This window comes from Symphodus melops, assembly GCF_947650265.1.
Source record: "Symphodus melops genome assembly, chromosome: 20".
In the NCBI taxonomy this organism is placed as follows: Eukaryota; Metazoa; Chordata; class Actinopteri; order Labriformes; family Labridae; genus Symphodus; species Symphodus melops.
This window is the reverse complement of record NC_136710.1, coordinates 8,920,273-8,940,329: the sequence shown is the minus strand read 5'-3', so window position 1 is coordinate 8,940,329 and position 20,057 is coordinate 8,920,273. Positions and strand designations below refer to the sequence as shown.

Below are 20,057 nucleotides of genomic sequence, written 5' to 3'. Positions count from 1 at the left end.
ATAAAATTTCGTTTGGATCAACATGAGCTCATCTGGCTACCTCCATGGTTAATGTTGAGCTCTCTTCATTACCAGTGACAGAACACTCGTGTTATTGGATTTCTTGTAAATATTATCAACGGATTTGGACAAACAATAGTCCCTCTGTAAAGTAGCATCATGTGAATTTCATTTAAAAACAACATATTTGCATCATTTTTTTAATGTGCAAGACATTTGACTATTAGCAACAGGTAACTTTGTAAAGTAGGGCTTTGCAGCAGACTCGTAGCAACGTTTCATTCTTCGTAACATTTTGAGTGCAAGACTGAATGTGAAAGGAACACGTATCAAGAGTTGCAAATATATATTGGGGGAAAGGTGCTTATTTGATTTCTTGCCAAGAAACTGATGGATAGATTCTAGCAACGCTTTTGATTAAAAAGTAAATATGCCGCTATAGCGAGTATCAATTAGTTTAGCATATATGGTGGGAAACGAGGGAAACGGCTGGTTGCGTCAGGCCAAGAAGTAGTCCAGCAGATTACATTTACAACCTGGTTAAACTAAGAATCACTGTTGTTGTTTGGTAAAAAAAGGTTTAAAGGTTAATATGTAATCTTTCATTGACGGTTGTTGTTAGCTTTGGAAAGAGATTGGCTAGCTGTTAGCAAGAAAGCGGACAAGTATATTTGTAGAAACTATTTCTATTTTCATGTCTGTATTCTGGTGTTTACAATACATTTGGTGCAGCTAACATTAACTCACAAAGATGTATGTTGCAATACATTTTTAAAAAAAAGTCACATTATGTTTTGTTTGTGTGTGAGAGTGCTAAAGAGTTTGTTATTATGCATGTTTAGATTCGTTGGCTCCCACCTGCAGATGGAACTCCTCAGGGATGGAAGTCCAGGCAGTTCTGCTGAAGTATGTGTGAGTAACAACACACACACACACACACACACACACACACACACACACACACACACACACACACACACACACACACACACACACACTCCTGCCCTACACTGTCATGGAACAGTGTTCTGTGCTATGCTACGCTAATACTTGTGTAAATGTTATGACACTTTATCTAAACGAGCGCAGAGATTTTCTTAAACATGCCGCACAAGTATTGCTCTTCATGGCAGATATGACACGTAAGCACCCTCAACTTACCTGCAACCCTTCACGTGAAAAACTGCTGAGCCCTCTACCATCGAACCGACTAGTTAGCATCACTTATGACAGTTGACTTCAAATTTAGATGACCGCACACACAAATAATTCTGCTTTAAGAAGCAAATGTTGGCGTGTAATGCCTCATGGGTCAGTGAAACCACAGCCACTACTCCGACATTACCGTGAGAGATGAAAGATGTGATTTTATGGGGAACTCCTTTACTTTCCCCACTCAGGTCACAGCGTACAGAGGGTTGACTTCTCCTATTGATGTGAAGCTTGATCTCAGGCATCAAAGGCAGCGAGTCAAACAGAATATGCAACGAGCTCCGACTCAAACATTTTAATACAACCGACAGGGTTGATCTCAGCAAATACGACTAAAATGCTAATACCGTCTGCTTTGGTAGGTAGTGTTTTTAAAGTAAGGTGGTGAAAGTCACTCAGTGCGTTTATTTGAGTAGGCCTACTGTGCCTGGGTACAGTTATCATAGTCCTGGCTACTTTATACTAGGATTGTAGAGGAAGAAAAAAATACCATTGGCTGTTTCGTTTTAGACCAGTATTCACTCTTCTGTTAGCTCTAGCTGTTTTAGTAGCTAACAACAACTGACTAGCTGATCTAGCTGTTAGTTAGCTAGTGGCTAAACAAAAAACTTTTATGAAATAAATATATTGAAAGTTTGTTAGCTTGTAGCTAACTTAACTGTGATCAAATTAGCATCCATATTGGAGTCCAACATTCAACATTACCATTGATATTGAAAGCCCTTTATTAACGCTCCCTTTATCTCTGATTTAGCCTGAGAAGCCTTGAAAATATCCTGATAGTTAATTAAGCATTAGCACATGAAACGGTACAATTACCTTCTACAAACATCTTTTAATGAATGAAGGTGCATATTAAAGAAACAGTGAATTTGAATCTGGAAAATAAACCGAGATGTTAAAACAGTTTTTAGAGATTTGTACGTGAGCACAAAATCATTTGAGGATTTTCTCAGCTTATTACAACCTGCGTCGCATTTCATCTTCCTCTCATGATTTCAACCATTGTAATTCTTGACAGAATCAGATGTTGAGCCATGGATAATTTCTGACTTTATACAATTTTAGGACCAAATCATCTATGTACATACTGTGTAATGGGTAATTGATGAACACTACACAAGCTGAATGTAATAGTGGGGACTCAGAGGGAACGTATTGGCTCCACAGAGCTGCTTTTCTTGTGTTCATGTTTGTGTGTAAAACTTTATTACCGGACACACACTCCAATTTTCCCATAAAACCTGAAACATTAAATATTTTCCTCCAATAATGTTCGTACTGTGTTGCAGATATTATGGGATGTTTGTCATTTTGTCAAATCCTGCCAACATGAAACACAGTTTTCATTATAAAACGATTTCTGCATGTTGGGACAAAGCACTCAGTGGAGAATTGTTAAGAACACGAGACAAAAAGAGAGACCAAGGATGTGATGCTTCGAAAAGTTGTAGATGAGGAAAATCCCCCATGAACTGCTGAGATACCTCGTTTCTGCCTCGAGGGCAGTTATGAATCTTTATAAAGAATGACCAGCATGGAGCTCTATTTAAAATACATTGCAGGTGAGTGAGTTAAAGTGGAGCTGCAGACGGCCCACAGAGCAGCTGGTTTCTAATAAGTGTTTTGATCAACTCAAGCATCAACTTCACAGTACATGTACCTCGCCTTTTTATTTTAAGACAAACTAAACACTATTGTGCTCGCAGAAAAAACAAAGCACAACAAATCCTCTGCTTGTCCATGTATCTGTGCTGGCCGACAGTGTCTGGGTGCATTTGTGTGTGCGTGCGTGTTTGCACTCTGCGCCAGTCACTCTGTCACCAGTACCCTCCCTCCGACGTCTCAGGACAGGAAGAAACATGTCCTCCCAACCCCCCCTGGGAGCCAGTGGGGAGTGGATGTGATGTTAGCATGGAGGCTAACATTCATAAAGCTGTTGATTGGTGCTAGTCCTTAACTATCACTTTGCAACCGACTGTAGCTGTTACAGGAAATGAAATGTACTGCATGGGAAGAAGTAGGAGTAATTTGGGGGATTTCATCTCTGTTGGGGGGGGGGGGCTTTAGGAAATAATTACTTCTCTATCAAACCAGGAGGAAGTAATTTAAAGGGTCAGGCTGCCCCAGTGGATATTCGCTCCTCAATGAAACAACAACATCTCCACATCCGGTTTGCAGTGTAGGATGCAGTGAAGCTGAGACATCCAGTCAGAATACTGGGAGAGGGAACAGGCCTCTGCAGTAGACTGACTTGTTTGCAATGCACTCAAACTATGCAGTGTTGGCCCGACATACTCAATCATCAGGCCTAACTTGTAGCTGCTGTACCACACATGTGAAGGAAATAGTTTTGTAGTTGTCATAGTGGTGAGAAATTAAAGTGGAATGAGTTAGCAGCTTGCTCTTTGAACAGCACACGTGTCAATGGGGGGGAATTTTCTTTGGAAGAACTCCTTTAAAAAGAAACAGCCCTCAGTTAAACTGCTCAGTGGGACATGTGTGGTTGTTACAGGGCATTTCTTTCTAGTTAAAGGAGTTAGTGTTGATGACATTTAAAAGCAGACGTCTTCAGCTTTCAGCATAAACTAATTCCATTCACCTGAAAAAAATCATACACAACACACGTAGAGGCACATGTCTTATATTACATCGTGTAGCTTTTCAAGTCTATGAAAGAATTGTATATTCTCAAAAAATGAGAGAACACCAAACTTAAAAAAATTTAAAAAAACCCTGCGCTGAAGTGCCAAAAAGTGTATTAACGTTAGGCTGGCTTTAAAAACGAGACAATCCTCACATGATCCCATGTGTTCAGAATACAGAAGTTTAAGGGAAACGTTGGTACTACCAGCAGCTGCTTGGTCTCACTGCAAAAAAATGTCAGTCATTGAACATCAACTCTTTAGTTATCAAAACTCTCATCTGGTCAAGGTTTGGAAAGGTCAGTTCTGGTTATTAAAAAAAAAAAAGATAGCAGAGCCAAAAAATCTGAACTCTTACTAAAACTATAAGAAGCAAGTTCCCACGATGGCCGTGCAACAAAGTCTCATTAGATAAGAAATGTGACAACAGGAGGACGAGGGGTGCGGTATTTAGGTGAACTGACTACATTTTCTGCTATCCATCCACCTGATCGTTTGACTGTAACACTCTTCAATGTTATCACGGATGAGCTTAAAGGCAAGGTTCAGTCTCATGACTCTCATTCTTTAAAACATCTGTCTTAAGTAAAAAAATCTCTCTCTCTCTCTCTCTCTCTCTCCCTCTCTCTCTCTCTCCCCCTCTCTCTCTCTCTCTCTCTCTCTCTCGAAACAGAGTTCTTTTTTTTACCATAAGAAGTCCAAGTTGAGTGAGCTGTGCTGTTAAGTTTTGTCCCTGACATTTCACAGCTGTAGCAGACCTTGTGTCTCTCGGCCCTGGTTGTTTGTTCAGCGGATACAGTTTGAAGTTCGAAAGACTGTTACTAAAAGTCTTGATGTTGGCTGAGGGGATTTGTGTGACTTATTTGTGCAGTGCAATCTGTTAAGCGCAGAGCTTGTGAAACACTTTGAAACATTTTTAGCTGCAAGAGAGCAAGAATAAACATGAAACAGAGGTTACGGAGGGGCTGCCTGTGTTGCTCCGTGTATTGTACAATCGGTCTGCTGTTGATGGGATTGAGTTCATTTGGAGAGAAAAGAAGAGGCAGCGTTTGTGAGTTGTTACTCGTGTTGAAGGTGTCTGATGACAGTGAATGTTCACAAGGGGGGGGGGGGGGGCCTGCGGTCTTGAGAGGCTTGTGGTCGGTCAGTGGTTGTGGCAGCATTGCTGAAGGAAGTGTAACTGTGGGATACTTGAATGTGAGGTAGCATTCAGGGCTCTTTAGTCATGGCTGGTATGCGTTGTCGAAAACCACCTGGCATTCTCTCTATCAAGAGAAGTGCCAACCTAGAACCCTCGAACCGTTTTGAAAACCAAATGCACGACAGGGTCACTTTATGCCAGTTCAAACCAGTCCTGCGTCCCAGTTTGGATTTCTTTTAAAAACAGGTTGCATTGTAAGTTCTTCTTTGTTGAAGCTGAGACTTACCTGTTCATCTGAATGTCAGAGCAGGTGAATTATATTTGACATTCATGCCCGGGCACAGAGCTCCATCCAAAGACAACCTAATAGTGGACATTAATGCCATTGCCTACTGAACTGCACGGAAAGGTAATCCGGATTTTCCATCTGACAAGACATGGCGGGGAACTGTGGATTGTGTGATGCATGCTTGTGTGTGACAGACCCGTCTCTGTGTGTGTGTGTGTGTGTGTGTGAGAGAGAGAGAGAGAGTCTGGCTTCCTGCCCTGAGGAGCTTTTTTACCCAATAGCCCGACAAAACCATTGGTTCCTGTGCAATGTTGGACTAAGTCCCACTGGAGAGCTGAGGGCCAGCTGGGGCGCCTTCTAATAAGGAAGTGGGGGACCTTCGCCCCCTACTGACACATGACACACACACACACACACACACACACACACACACACACGTACAGTATGGCTGCCTTGTCCCTGCACAGGGTCTCATGAGCTTGGATACATGTCAGCAGCTGTGTTCATCACCACCCAGCTCCAGCAGCACACACTGGTATGTGAGAAACACAGCAGGGGCCTAAAGGCTTTTCTGCAGATTAAAGGGGCTTCAGACAGGCTGCTGTTTCACAGCCAGGCTGCACAGGTAGACAATCTTAAAAAGGAGTACACAAGTTTGATTGCAGATTTAAGCTGTGGATGTACAAATGGAGGATACGTAACACTTTTCAGTCATCACTGTTTGTGTGTGTGTTCTGTACAGCGTTACACTTTTGGATGTATTCTTCCACTCTCTTCCAAAGAGTAATTGTTTAACATGATCCCCCTCCACATGAATAGAAGACGCAGGACATGCACGTAAGGATGTCTAACATGATGAATGAGCCTGCATTCATTTCAGTGAGCCTCGGATTGATGGCGTGGTCGTTAAAGTGCACTTTGATTTGATTTGGAACGGCTACAGTACCTACACTGCGTTAGCTTTCATGTGTAATGACATTTTGACGGTGTCTCTGCTGAAACTGAATTTTGGAAAGAGCTCCAATATCTTAGTCTGGAAAAATGACAATATCCAAAATCCTCTTCTTTTATCAAACATTTGATATATGCACCAGTGGTGCAGAACATCAGAGGAATGCTGTGTATGTTGATATAATTAGTTTACGCCACATGCGTTTACACTGTTGGTTTCTCGAGTTCTTCTTCTACTTACCGTTGGCGCATTTCTCATCGAACATCATTTCCCGAGAAAAAAAAAAAAAAAAACTGAGACGAGGAAAACTGCTCTTCTTTGTCAAGGATAACTCTATCAAGAACATTCTCAATGAAGATCATTTGCAGATTTTGTCTGTGGACTTTGGGGTTAAAAATGATCCATCTGGACACCAAATCTGATAACTGGCTGACTAGTTGAGAAGAATTAACGCGGCCCTTTGTTAAATCTGGAGTCTGCAATTCTTTTCAAATCCTATAAATGGCAATCTGATGATGCCAGAGGAAAACATTGGGAATCTTTCTGAAACATGCTCACAGGGTTTGGCATCGGAGCAGCAGAGGCCAAAACAAGCCAGTGTCAAATTAGTTCTTCCTTCTTTCTTCATGTACTACACGAGATCAATGATCACTGATAAAACACAAACACGGGAACATTCGCTGCATGGAAATAAAGCACACATTCATGAGAAAGCGAGTCAGCTCCCACATTCTCAAACACTACTTGTTTACCTATCTCACATCATGCGCCTGGCCCGGTTATTGGCTGTAACACATTAAGCCAAGCAGATCACTAAACCTTTTCCTAATCCACACAGACATGTTCAATGATCAACCCAATCTTTAACCTTGGTGTCTCAGCCAGAACAAATAGGGAGGTCTGGAAGTATGCGTCGCATCAGCTTAGCCGAGCGGCTGAGTATCGCATCGATTCCCTCACCCCTGATTGAGCGTGCAACAGTGCATTAGCTAAGCCAGCCGTGCCCCAAAAAAAAAAAAACACTTTTCTGAACTGTTCCCATCCTGTCTTCCTTCTTCCCCTGAAACAGTCTGTTTCTCTTCTCCTCTCTTAAGGTTATGTTTGGTTTTCTAATTGTTTATTGTTCCAAAGAGTTCTACCCCCCCCCCCCCCCCCCCCCCTCTCCCCTTCCTTTGCCCCTCCCAACCCCCAAGTTACCATGGCCTCCTTGAGATGTCTATTTTTGGTGATACATCTGGATTTGGGTGAGGGGGTCCGAAAGGCTTGACCTTTCTCTTTGGTCTGCTGCTGGTGGTGGTGGGAGGGAGAGAGAGAGAGAGGGGGCGTGGGTGGATAGAGTTGAAGTGGTGAGGGATCATGGGAGATATGGTTGTTTGGGAAGTATCTCAGATTATTGTTGGCTGACATCCTGTGTGTGTAGCAGCTGGGGTTTGAGCTGGAAGGTGGATTGTGAAGGGACAGTCAGCAGATTTGACGTCTTTTTTTTTTTCACTCCTGCGAGGGATAAGCTTTGTTTTTAACCCTTAAAATGCACATAACACTCAAATTGAGGTCGCATCGGAAATGTGATTTGACCTATTGCAACAGAACAACCAACTGTGGCTGTGAAGCGCGAAACACTGCCTCAACGAGGACAGTCCGGGCGCTGCTGCTTGCTCTCTTCACTAAATCTGTCTCCTTTGTGTTGCAGGTTCCTGATGTGTGATGGTGGCCGTGGCCGGCTGTGACGGGTGTTTGCTGATTGCCTTTCATGTCCAATTAGAAAGAAGAAGGACGGAGCTGACTCTGGCTCTCAGAGCAGCGTACCGTCGGTGAGTTGAGGGCTTGGGGACTTCAAAAGCGATTGATCCCAACAGACGAGGACAAAAATATGTTTTTGCGTGTTTATCTGCGTGTGAGAATCTCCCCTTTTGTGATTCTTGTGTTTGTGTGACTGTTTGAGCCGTGCAGGAGTTCCACATTCTCCCCTGTGTTCTTTTATTAGTGTACGTGGTTCGAGTGCAGCGACCACATCAACCTCATCCCTTTTTCTTTTTTCTTTTTTTTTTCTCCTGTCTCACCCTCTCAGGCAGCAGCAGCCTCATGGGCCTCAGGACATACTAGACCCCAGCCTCCATCACACATCGAGCACCCCTCCCCTCCCCCAAAATATCCCTCCAACTCTTTTTATACTGTTACATACTCCAGATTTTCCTGCAGCGCTTTGGCCACACCTCCTCTGACACTTAAAAGGTACCAAAGGCGAACACGGCCTTCGTGACTGCATCGCCTAACGAACAGTAGCAGGCGTCTTGCTGTGCATTCTGTGCATGGAAGTTTAAAGACAGTCAATGCAGGAACTTTACAAGGCCAGATTTCTGGAAGTGTCGCCAAAGCGCTGCTAGGTAATGTTATTATATAAGTATAATTATTACTATTCTGTATATCATTCATATTAATGTTATTATGATTATTAAATACATGTTGAAGCATGACTTTGCAAAAAAAGATGAAAAAAACAAAACGATGTTGTACATTTTTAGATATTTTAAAGAAATACAAAAAAGTATTTTTGTAATCAAGACAATGTTTGAAACGTTTGATTGGTTCATGTTGTGTGAGAAACTTTCATGTTGATTATTTTTTCGTGCTATTGTAGAATGGAAAGTTGCCCTGCTACACCAAAGCAGCCCTGTTGTTTTGTTTTTTTTTTCTTGTCTTTTCGACATACTTTGTGTCTTTGTGCGGCGTCCTTCACTGAGGAAGCCAACATCAAGTCCTCTGTGGGATGTGCAAATTGTCACCTGATCCAGCGCCTCATTTTTGCAGTTAATCAGTTGGGTTTAGAAAAAAAAGGAAAAGGAAAGAGGCATTGACGGGAATAAGCCATCACGAGTGAAGGTAGAGTGACCGTGGAGACTGCAAAACACAGCAACCTGAGCCCTGCTATAATAAGGAATCTGCATCTTCATTGTTCAGCAAGAGGACAGCAGCACAGTATAGAGAAACAAAAGACCAAAGGCATTTTTTTTTTACACTGGAGAGCGATCTAGGCTAGTGGAATTATTCTGTTTTTGACGGCTTTGTACCCCTCAATCTGATTTCTTATGAAGTGTGACATTATTTTTTTGCTGCACGTCTCTTTTGGTGTCACTCCAAAGAGCCACTCTGCATCTGAAAGGATGTTCACTTTAAGCAATTTGTCTCTTCTGTCTATTTTTAGGAAGCCAACCTGCTTTTTGTAATAATTTGAATTTGCATAACAATGATTGGAACGTTACAAAAAAAAAAAAAAAAATCATCTTTTGTAATCTTGCGTCCTCTGGGGCCTGCAATAACGTTTTCGCTGTTTGACATATCATCGAGTGATCGTATTTCTGTGACATTTTGACGCCAAAACTTCTCATTCATGTCTCATTGTCACAAAAACAAAGTGTGATTCTCGTACTTTTCTGATGAGGCTAAGTCACATTTCACAGTGATGTGACAATCAAAAACTGAATCACTGCTAGAGAAACTATTCTTTCTGTAATCTTTAACCCAGGTGTGTACAATCATGGTGGAATGGTTGAATCATATAATCAGTGTTTGTAATGATTAATATGAATTATATGCACATAATATCAATTGATTTTCTGAAGCAGTTTTTGCTTTTACAGACATTTTTTTAAAGCCAAGTGTGGCACCAAATTTATTAGAACAAGTATTTATAAGGTGTGTGTGTGCGTGTGTTTTTATGGGTATTATGTTTTTAAAGTTAATAGAAGATGCCCATTATATAATTCATTGTAAGTATTATTGTAAGTTTAATTGTATATTCCTTTGGTAAATTTCTAGATCTCCTTTAATGTGTTTGTATCTGATATATGAAACCTGTTTTAACTACATAATTCACTGTGAAATCCAGAGAAAATAAGGCTCTTTGAACGAATGGATCTTTTTGTGTTGCCAGCAGTACGGTACAGACGTTTCTGGAAATGAATATGATGATCCCGCCCTTCGGTTAGTGAGAAGTTCTCCTTTCCTGTTTCAGTATATCATGTGCGTACTTGTGTGTTCTGTGCATGTTCACAGCATGTGTGTTCTTTTCTTTCTTTTTTTTCTTAATGCATAAAGTACTGTTGATATTTATGTACTTTAACCACTGTGAGGAGAAACTGTATTTCAGTGAATTGCAGGGGTTTGTTTGTTTGTTTGAAACCAAAAAAAAAAAAAAGGATCAAAATGAGTTTTTATGAAAATGTTAAATGAAGACATTTCAGGCCATCAGCCATTAAAGATTGACATCAACCATGCTGTCATGTGACTTCTTTCTCAATTTTACTGTTGTTGTGCTTTAAGCACCAAAGTTTGAAAGGAAAGGTTTGTTTCCAAAAACCTACGAGTGAGCATGTGGAGCCAACACATTGTCCTTTTTGGGTAACTGTAGCATCACAATAACAAACTAAAACCATGGCTCAGGGCCTTTGTCCAGTTTGTTGAAGTTGCTTGCGAACATTTAATTGCTACTGAATGTCTTTTAATGTTGTGCATATGTCCTTTCGCTTCTTTTATTTTAATAATATCAACATATATTTTTGAGCTCCAAAAAGGACAAAGATCATAATGTGAAAAAATAACACAATATAAACCCTGTAAAAGAAGAAAACAACTCAGTTGAGTAACATTGTTAAAAAGTGATATCCTTTTTCTTAACCTCCAATCAAATGGGGAAATCCAAGAGTGCATCTTTGAATCATATCTGTCAAACATTTTAGAAGATAAATTCTTCGAAAAGTCGCGCACACAGCGTTAGCTAGCCAACGCTGCTTTTTAGATTGAGTAGCATTTTTGAAAAAACTGACAGAAATCTCCTGTTATCGCTCTAATGCTTTGAATTTAGGTGACTTGAAGACAGAAGGAAATGTAACAGTTGTGTCTTTGAATTACAAAGTGCAAGTTTCTCAGCCTTAAATTTTTGGTAAAGCACTAGCTAAGATTAATATTGTGAGAATTTAAAACCAGGTCTCAGTAAGTGTTTTAACTCAAAAGGCTAGTGCAACAATGGTTTCTGTTTAGCTAACAGCATCTTCAAATCATATAAGGAGAGCTAGTTTAAGTGACTGTGCTCTGTTCATTCATTTTATGAAGGCCTCTACCTCAAAGCTGTTATCCAAGCAAAAGCCTTTGGCTTCAGCTTTTACTCACCTTCTCTACTTTATGATGTTCTCTTTCTTTCAGTATGAAGATTGAGGAGAAGTCAATCAAGGCCACGTTGCATCATGTGTTGTAGCTGTAACTTGTAATGAAATGGTTTGGCTTTGGCCACTCAACTAAAATGACTGCATCACACACTTCCATGGGTCTCTGTGCACTCTCACCTTGAATGTTCCATTAACGTTATTTGAAAATATAAATACGCTGTTGTCCTGGACATTGGTGGAAATGGCACCTCTATATAAAGCATCAAAAAGGAGAATCGAAAACAAAAAGAGAGAATTAAAAGAGAATGAAGACTAGATTTAGAGGTTTTCCCTGCATCTGGAAAATGCCTTTTACCAACAAAGGCCTGTTTAAAGCTCCATTTCCTCTTCCACTCTCACACTTGTCATTGGATAACACCTCCCCCACATTCCCAGGAGGCCGTCAAAACATGATGTGGGATCCTATAAAGTGGTTTGTGTACCAGGGGAGCGGGAGACCTCTTTCTGCCCTCTATAAGAATAGCCCTCCTAACCCAGGGGCTGGCTACTCCTGAGACAGAGGCCAAAGCCAATTTAGTTTCTCTCCACAGCTCCACTCTCTCCTGTCTGCTCAGTCACACCGGGTGGCACACACCAGCTTCTCACATGACACGCACTCGTCCATGCCTGGAGGGGTTACACAGAGGGTGTCAGAGCCGAGTAAAGAGGGGGATAAAAGTCCTTGTGTGTGCATTCGTGTGGGCAAGGGGACATATTCATCTGGGTGCATACATGCAGACTGGCAACACTCAGTAATGGTGTTACTCCCTTTGACAAGTCCATTAGAGAGGTGTTTCTGTCCCCTTCTACATCCTCCTTCAGCTGCAGCAAACAAAATATGCTCTTTGCTAAAATGAATATTCTACAATGAATGGTAAAAACTATAATAAGATAAAAGATCCCTCCTTAGGATTCATGCATTTCTCAGACCTCTGAGTCTGCATTTTGTTTGCTGTGTCAACTGTTTTATCTTGGTTCATTGAGTAAACCATTGACCACTCCTGACTGTAAAAGTCTACCCCTATGTTGTCATACACTTCTGTTACAAGCCGTGCCTGATCCATTTTGATGTTCCCAAACCAATATGTTGACATCCCTTTCTTCTTAATTGTTTATTCTTATCATTTTTAGAGGCCGGTGGGGGTATGGGATTGGCTGTGGGATGTTGAACTTTCCAAACTGTCACAGAAAAAAAAAAGACGTGTCAGAACAATGCTAGAGGCTGGCAAACTTTGAGATGAGGCGCAGAAGTGTCAGAATGTGCAGCTGATTGAATGTTTAACATTTACACCAGCTGAGTCCAGAATATAACATGCTTTTATCATGCTTAGAAGTAACAAACACAAAGTAAAGGGGACATGATAGTTGTGCAACATGATGCTCTATATAAAAAGTAACAAAGATCACCAAGTGATTACATCTCAGGCAGCAAAGATTATGTATGTACAGATAAAATATAATCAAACAAGTCTTTTTGACTTTGACCGCTCTCCTATCTGGGATCTTACTTGTGGAAAAATGTTGCAAAACGTAAGTGACCATGGTAAACCACAAGGTCAATTTTTTTACAATGTGTAATGGTGAAACCACACAGTCTGTAGTTGAGATCATCTTGGACTTGTATTCACAAAGTGACACCCCCCCCCCCCCCCCCCCCCACCCCACCCCCCCCCCCCCCCACCACCCCGAAATCGGCTGGTAAATACAGCTGGTAAAAGTTACATTTGAGCATGCACAGTGGCGTAAATCCCGAGTCATTGTCAAGTCTGAAGGCATCAAACTGGCTCAGATACAGAATCCATCACTGACTAACCACTGACTCATCATTAAGCACTTTGCATATGTGTCTGTAGAGGTCTGCACAGTCATTGTCTAGCAGTTACGGGCGGAAGATGGAGGTTGTTTCTTGTTGGAAAGATTGCTCATCTAAAAGCCCTGACTCTTCCCACCGCACTGCTGGTGTCTTTTGTGATGGTTAGTCTTCCAGATAAGCTGACGACTTCAGAGTGAGTCAGTAAATTTGATTTCGCAGCAGGTTGGGAGGGGGGGGGGGGGGGGTTGCTTGCACTGTCCTCTCTGCTCCCTCTTCGTCCTCACTCTCAGCCTTTTCTCTGTCCACCTTTTACTATTTTCCCCTCCTCCCTCCTCCTCTTTCACCCACAGCTTCCATCTCCCTTGGGTGGGCCCCTGTTCCCTCAGTCTCACGGCAATCAAAACACCAAGGGCTAACTCTCCCACCTCTTTCCTGTTTCTCACTGACTTCTTGTTGCTACAGTCGACTCCTCGGTTCCACAAAAGGACAGTGAGATGTTATTTTAATAATTAGAGCTCACACACAATAATCCTGTAGGTGTGTGTGTGCTCGTCTGCACACACTGGGTGTGTGTCATATGATAACTTGACTGAGGATGACATCATAGAATAGTCAGGCTCTTTCTCTCACGATATAAAGAGCTGCACAGTGCCACCTAGTGGTAGTGAACACACGTAACAAACAGCCTGAATCCACAGGCTATACGACACTGTTCCTTAACAGTTATCAGGGATGTAAACAGAGACTGTATTTTTTTTTTTATTTAAAAAAATTATACAGATATTGATATTCGTTCTATTATGCTATAGACTTTATAATTGCCCTTTTTATTAACGTCTTGACGTTCACTGTGAAATAAGTAGGCCTATTGATTAGGCGACTTTCCTTCCTGGTCTGTCATTTTGTTTGTTTTGTGTGGTACTAAACCACAGGTTTAACTACTCTCCCACTGGTACGCCATAAAGGAACAATCCTCCACAGTTTCAACAAACTCTTAATCTACTGGATATGGATCAGGGATGAGGAAAAATATCTGACGCGCACATTGCAAATTCTATCCATGCAAACGCTAACTGCTAAAGTGCTGGAGTTCATACTGGAGAGCCACACGAGGTGGACACTGAGGAAGAGGAGGAGGAGGAGGATGAGAGGACTGGTCAGACAAGCTGCATTAAAACTGTGAGTAAGCACAGGTTCGCTTATAGTGAGCTACTTCTCTTGTGCTCTGCGTGTCAGCTGGAAGTGTGTTGATGTTACCATAGTTACTTGTGACAAATCTGCTTTACGAAAACACATTATGCAGATGAAGAACTAATGCTTTTTATTGTGCATTTATTTAGAATTTACCTTTAAATTTCATTTGGTTGTTTGGTAGGCCTATATTCAGTAACTTGTATGATAATTGCAGGAATAGATTAATCTTTTTTTCCCTTTGGAAATGTAGTAAATTAAGTTCTTAAAGATAAACTTTATTAATCCTCAATTTGGGGAAAATTGTGCACAATTGTAACTGTACACTATTTGAAAACTTTATTTGCTTTAATGGTGACCAAAGTAGCCACAATATATATTAAAGGGGCAATAAAGTACACATTCTAAAGTTAAAGTGCCTGAAAAATCATCAATATCACTCACTGAGCAGAATTTTCCCCATCAATATTTTTACTGAGCATTATTTTAAACATTTGGATAATTATATTGAACAGTAACTACAGCTAATTTACATTTAATATACAGTTGTTTTTTTTTATGAATAGATCAAATATTTTATATAAGAATCTTAATCTGAAGTTTAGTGGTCAGATAAGTGTAATAAAGTACAAAAACTTAAAAGAAAAGTGTTGAGAAGAAGAAAATGTAACTTATATTGAGTTCTTGGTGAAATATAATCAGTTTAGTGGCATTAGTGTAAACTATGACAGCAAAGTAGCCTATATAAAAAATATTTCACCTAGATTGGCCTTAATGTGTGATATTTATCAGTAAAATGAATGGGACATTTTGGAATTATTCAAAATTGGACCTGCTGAGTCAGCACAGATCTGTATGCTTGGACACAGCTAATGCTATTAAAAGTCTGATTTTAAAAAGACATGAAATGACGTATGAAATTTACTTTGTACAACAGATCTGAACACAAAGAAAGTCGGTCCACCAACCAATTTCTCCTGCGCTTAAACCTCACAGTTCTATAGCCTCACAGTATCTGAGGGGTCTCAGAGGACTTTACTCCCCTCGGTGGATTCAGGGGCAAACTGGTGTTCAAAGCAGCCCTGCTTTAGCCAGATTAACCCTGTGCCAGCGGATTTATACCTCCATGAAAGAGGATGCCACTCAGGGCTCAGCAGGGGGCCTGCGATCGATTGAGCCTCAACATCATCTCAGGATTGGTTGGCTGTCTTGAGGGATAACAGCATCACTGTTTATTACTTATCAATTGCGTTTGGACTAGTGCTCTATATGAGATCTATTTAGTTACTGTTGGCCAGTATGATAAAAAAGACATAAAAGTATCATCATTTATAATAAAAAATATTTAAGTAAACTGTCCAAAAGCTAACCTCAGCAGGTTATTGACAATCCAATCTCTATTCTTATTCACTCTTTAATGATAGAGGGGATTCTGTAGTTAATATTAGCCCCGCCCCCATTGCCAAAATATAAAAAGTGAAGAGTTTTCGTGTATGTATTTGTCTGGCAAGTTAAAATGTTTCTACATCAAAATGTAAACATGTGGAAACATACATGTGAAACAACTTATTGAAATCACAAAACGGGGCACCTGTAACCAGATTTCTTTTATTAATGTGTTGAAAAATGTGTATTCAAAGTAAGTGCTGCTCCTTAAAAAATATAATAGTTCGTGCTACACTTAAATCAGTTTAGATAATTGCTGCCCTCTTGTGGTCAGAGAGGCTTATTGCATACAAAGCCCCTTTTTTTCTTGCACCATTAACAGCGAGATGTTGTCTGATTTATTTTTTATTTTTACCATGAATGAATTTCATTATCCACAGTCTTTGTATAACGTCTTCATGAATGAAATCCACTTTTTCTCTACTGTGTGTTCCTGCTGATGGTCGCACCCAAAGGCCAGCACATGACAGCACAAGACCTTCCTGCGGTCATGTGATTGGACTGCAGACACCGAGTGGAAGAAGCTTCAAAGCGCATGCTTTGTATGTCATTCTGATATGGCTCATCTTCAAAATACTCCCCTTGACAAAGACATTGATTCTGAACTGTTGAACAGTGCTCATAAAATCTAATCACTGTGAGATGATCTTTGTGCCTGATGTGATATCGAGTTGATGACAGGCAATTATATGAAAGGCAATTTTGACGATATGGTAGAACATTTACTCTTGCACAATTCATTATCAAACTTTAATCACATTAAAACAAGCTAACAATGACTCATATCTGCAAATGTGTAAAAACAAAAAAAAAAGACACTGAAATTTGTTTAAGGAGTTTTAATTGTGCGAAATTAAAAGACCATTAGTGCAACTTGAATTAACACCCAAAAGTTTAAAAACAATATACAACATGTTTCAGCTGTGTGGGATGATTATTGTTCTGCCGAATGCTACTTATGATGATGTCCAGTCTGTGAATACATGCTGTCATCTTGAGACACCTTTGAGACATCTTTTTAGCCTATTGTTGGAGAAATTTAAAGGGTAATTCCCCCCATAATCCAAATGAAGCATGTCACTCCTTATTCTAGCTATGTCTGCTTATGTGCATATTCTGTGTTTTCTTTTGTTATAAAAAAGATGTCTGCCTACATTTAAATATAAAGAGTCAAATCTATAAAAAATGTCTTTCAATATCTCCCCCCCCCAAACAATGGAATAGTTTGGTTTTACTAATAATGATGTCCCGTTGAAAAATGGGCAGTCGTTTCTACAGAGACTTGATACTGTTTTGTTTTTTAATGACTTTTTCTAATTGGGTTGCCACATATGTCTTGTCCAGAAGGCCGGGGGGGGGGGAACATCCACATGCTTCTCCAGAGTGTTTCACCATCTCTGGGATACCTGTTGTTAACGCTCTTTCTAAGGCACAAACATTGGCATGGTGATGCACTTTCTGCTTCAGATGACTTGTTCTTGTTTTGTGCTTTTCTTTCACACTGCAACGTTTTCACCTTAAAATTGTTGCCAACTCTTCATTCTAGCTATTGGCTGTCAATTATCTTTTTTTTTTTTTTTTTTTTTAAACTTAACCTGCTGTTAATTGGACTAGTTGAGTCTTAAAAACTCTGGACATTTTGTTGAGGTATATGAAGTTGAATCCTATTTTTAAAAAAAAAATTCTGTTAGGAAAAAACATCTATATTGTGTCATCTATATAAAAATAAAATATGAACTTCAGAGTCCAGGTTACTGCTTCTTGAAAACCCTCTTGGCGTCCACTCCCTCATAGTTGTAAGTCTGCGGGGTGAAGAGAGAGCGGTGTGCTTCATTATAACAGCTTTTATAGATATAAGCAAAATAAATGAACTTAATAAATTAAATATTTAATTAATTTAATAATTTATTTAATTAAAATATAAATTACTTATAATTATAAGATTAAATAGATCTACAGCTACTGACCTGCACCAGCTCTCCTCCCACCAGAGATCGGGTGGTGGTCAGGACCTTGCTGTTGTCTTTCCTGGTGAATTTGCCTTTCAGCACGTCACCCTCCATCTCCCATGTTCCCTATTTGAAAATACATAGTTTGCAATAGAAGCTCATTTGTTGAGAATAGTTTGCATATATCAATCCACTGTTGTACATCTGTCGTGGATGGATTATTAAAAGTAGCTTCTTCATTGCTTTTCAGCTTTGGCTTTGGATTTTCACTTTCAAATTAAGTAATGAATATGTTGATATACAAACCCCCGAAAGATGGGTCATTCTTTCTGTGACGAACCATGTCCTTGCTGCATTAAAAATCATTACACTGCACACACACACACACACACACACACACACACACACACACACACACACACACACACACACACACACACACACACACACACACAACTGCTTGAACTCCTTCAGGACACTTACTGAGACTTCTGTGCCATCAGCCAGGGTGTAGTCGAACTGGGTGCCCAGGGTGAAATCGATGTCCTTGGTGCGGAAGGTGCTGGACTCCTTGATGTGAAACTTGTCCCCGGTCTGCTCAATGGTAATCTTCAAGCTGTCATGCTCCGCTAACTTGCGTTTCATGATATTAACACCTATAACATTCAACAGAAACGGTAGAAATGTCAAGCTAGTTGGTTCTCATTATGGGACAGAATGAAGATTATTGAAGAAAATAACTCCTTTATCTTCCCTCAGCTCAGTTTGTAGATGACGTTTCCATTTGTCCACTTGCCAATTATTAGACTGCCCACATGCAAAGGAACATCTGAATTTAGCTGCTGCTATTAATATGGGCCTGCACTATAAACAACTCAAGCATACCAACACATCCCTGTACTATGTATTACTCATACAGCAATGTCAATCTGAATGGAAAACCATGGCACGGCTACACAGATATTAATGTTACAATAGCACAGATCAGACTTTGCATTATTCAGGCCCTTCACATTCTCAAACTGGCCCTTGAAGTTTTCCGAAGTTTTCGTTGGAGAGGCTGTTTGACTTTGTGTACGGTGTTTACGTGCTTATATTTTGAGAAAATCTTTATTTTAAAAGAAGACTATTCAGCCAATTGATTTGCAAAGTTTTTGCACGAGTGTAAATTTAGGAACAAATTAAGTTGTTCATTTAAACAACCACCATTATTCTTTAATAGTTGAAGGTTCACTGTGAACAAATTCAAATCCTGAGCTTTAACAGTCAAACATAGGACAAACAGATGATTTGGCTTGGACTTCACTTTTTCAACTTAAGACCTCCTAACAAAGTCATTGAATAGGCCTGGGATAATACAAATATTTGGAACTCATTTAGTTTTTCCATGATCCATTACACACTCACCCATTTGCTCCATGAACTTGTCATAGTTTTCGTTGCGGTCGACCTTCCAGGTTCCGTTGAACGCCATGTCTGCAGGCTCTGTGGGTTTGAAGGCAACTGGTGATGAAGAACTAACAGACCGTGGGATTGTGAATGACCATTGGCCTGCGTTTATATACAGCCCTCCCTTCACCCTATCAACCCTCACACCTCCTCCACCCCTCCCTGAGTTGGCATGGGAGATGCTCTTCTTTATCTCTCTGATTATCTGTCTGCTGATGTGGCCATTTAAAGACTGTGTCAAATGTGGGGCGATTGCCGCACGACCTCGCAGATATACACACAAATAAACGCAGGGCAACTCTCTCAGTGAATCTGGCACAGTTAAACACTGACCCATTGTTATGCAGGGGAGAGAAACGAGGAGGGGGTGTTTGGTATGGCTGCCCTTGGTAGTCACTCAACTGAGCCCCTTTCTGTTCCTCAGTCCTTTTTGTGCCGCCCTGTTTGTGACTGGCATGAAAATGAGTTGTAAAGAACTAGCAAACAGTGACAACCAGAGCTGGCATGCTTACAAAGAATAGTGGTCCAGTTGAAAAAATGGTGAAGAAACATTCTGTTTGCCAAAATTTCAGAGACAATGAAATAGCACCATAGAACATGTTCTTATCTTTAACCCAGTATATGTCATATTGAAATTTGAATTGGATAAAGAGATTGTAGATTTACTTCTTTTGCTCTTGAAACTTGTTGTTGTACAGTATGATCGCTCACTCTGCATACAGAGACACAGCTCTGTCGGCATTAGCTCACTTCAAGAGACGGCAGAGTA

General features: G+C 40.4%; 2 protein-coding genes and 1 long non-coding RNA gene across 6 annotated transcripts in view; 2 read left to right on the top strand and 1 right to left on the bottom strand.

Moving 5' to 3' along the window:
* LOC306841898 (RNA-binding protein with multiple splicing-like) overlaps positions 1 to 8,447 on the top strand; it is a 33,328-nt gene extending 24,881 nt beyond the window's left edge. The window contains exons 6-8 of one of the 4 annotated variants that reach the window (XR_013781607.1): positions 843 to 906; positions 7,930 to 8,050; positions 8,308 to 8,447. Coding sequence is in view for 2 of the 4 variants with exons in the window: in XM_079371932.1 (XP_079228058.1) it covers positions 843 to 905 (63 nt within the window). In the remaining 2 variants the exon portion in view is untranslated. Of the gene's footprint in view, positions 1 to 842; positions 913 to 7,929; positions 8,052 to 8,307 lie in introns of those variants that run through there. The other 3 variants (XR_013781608.1, XM_079371932.1, XM_079371931.1) reach the window with 3 other exon arrangements.
* A 5,489-nt stretch (positions 8,448 to 13,936) lies between these two features.
* On the top strand, positions 13,937 to 17,473 carry LOC306841482. The gene is made up of 2 exons (XR_013781526.1): positions 13,937 to 14,432; positions 16,346 to 17,473. It is a non-coding gene; the product is annotated as an uncharacterized lncRNA (long non-coding RNA).
* A 96-nt stretch (positions 17,474 to 17,569) lies between these two features.
* On the bottom strand, positions 17,570 to 19,549 carry LOC306841481 (fatty acid-binding protein, intestinal-like). Its single transcript, XM_079371418.1, has 4 exons — positions 19,247 to 19,549; positions 18,323 to 18,495; positions 17,858 to 17,965; positions 17,570 to 17,692 (listed from the first exon to the last, which is right to left on the bottom strand). The coding sequence occupies exons 1-4, from the start codon at positions 19,311 to 19,313 to the stop codon at positions 17,642 to 17,644; spliced, it is 399 nt and encodes a 132-aa protein (XP_079227544.1). The 5' UTR covers positions 19,314 to 19,549; the 3' UTR covers positions 17,570 to 17,641.
* Between the last annotated feature and the right edge of the window lie 508 nt (positions 19,550 to 20,057).

Excerpts from the sequence above, each read along its gene's own strand:
- LOC306841481 (XM_079371418.1), bottom strand. The coding sequence starts at position 19,313 with ATGGCGTTCAACGGAACCTGGAAGGTCGACCGCAACGAAAACTATGAC. Across the intron at positions 17,966-18,322 it reads CTGATGGCACAGAAGTCTCA|GGAACATGGGAGATGGAGGG; the intron begins GTAAGTGTCCTG and ends ATTTTCAAATAG. Across the intron at positions 17,693-17,857 it reads TGGGAGGAGAGCTGGTGCAG|ACTTACAACTATGAGGGAGT; the intron begins GTCAGTAGCTGT and ends TTCACCCCGCAG.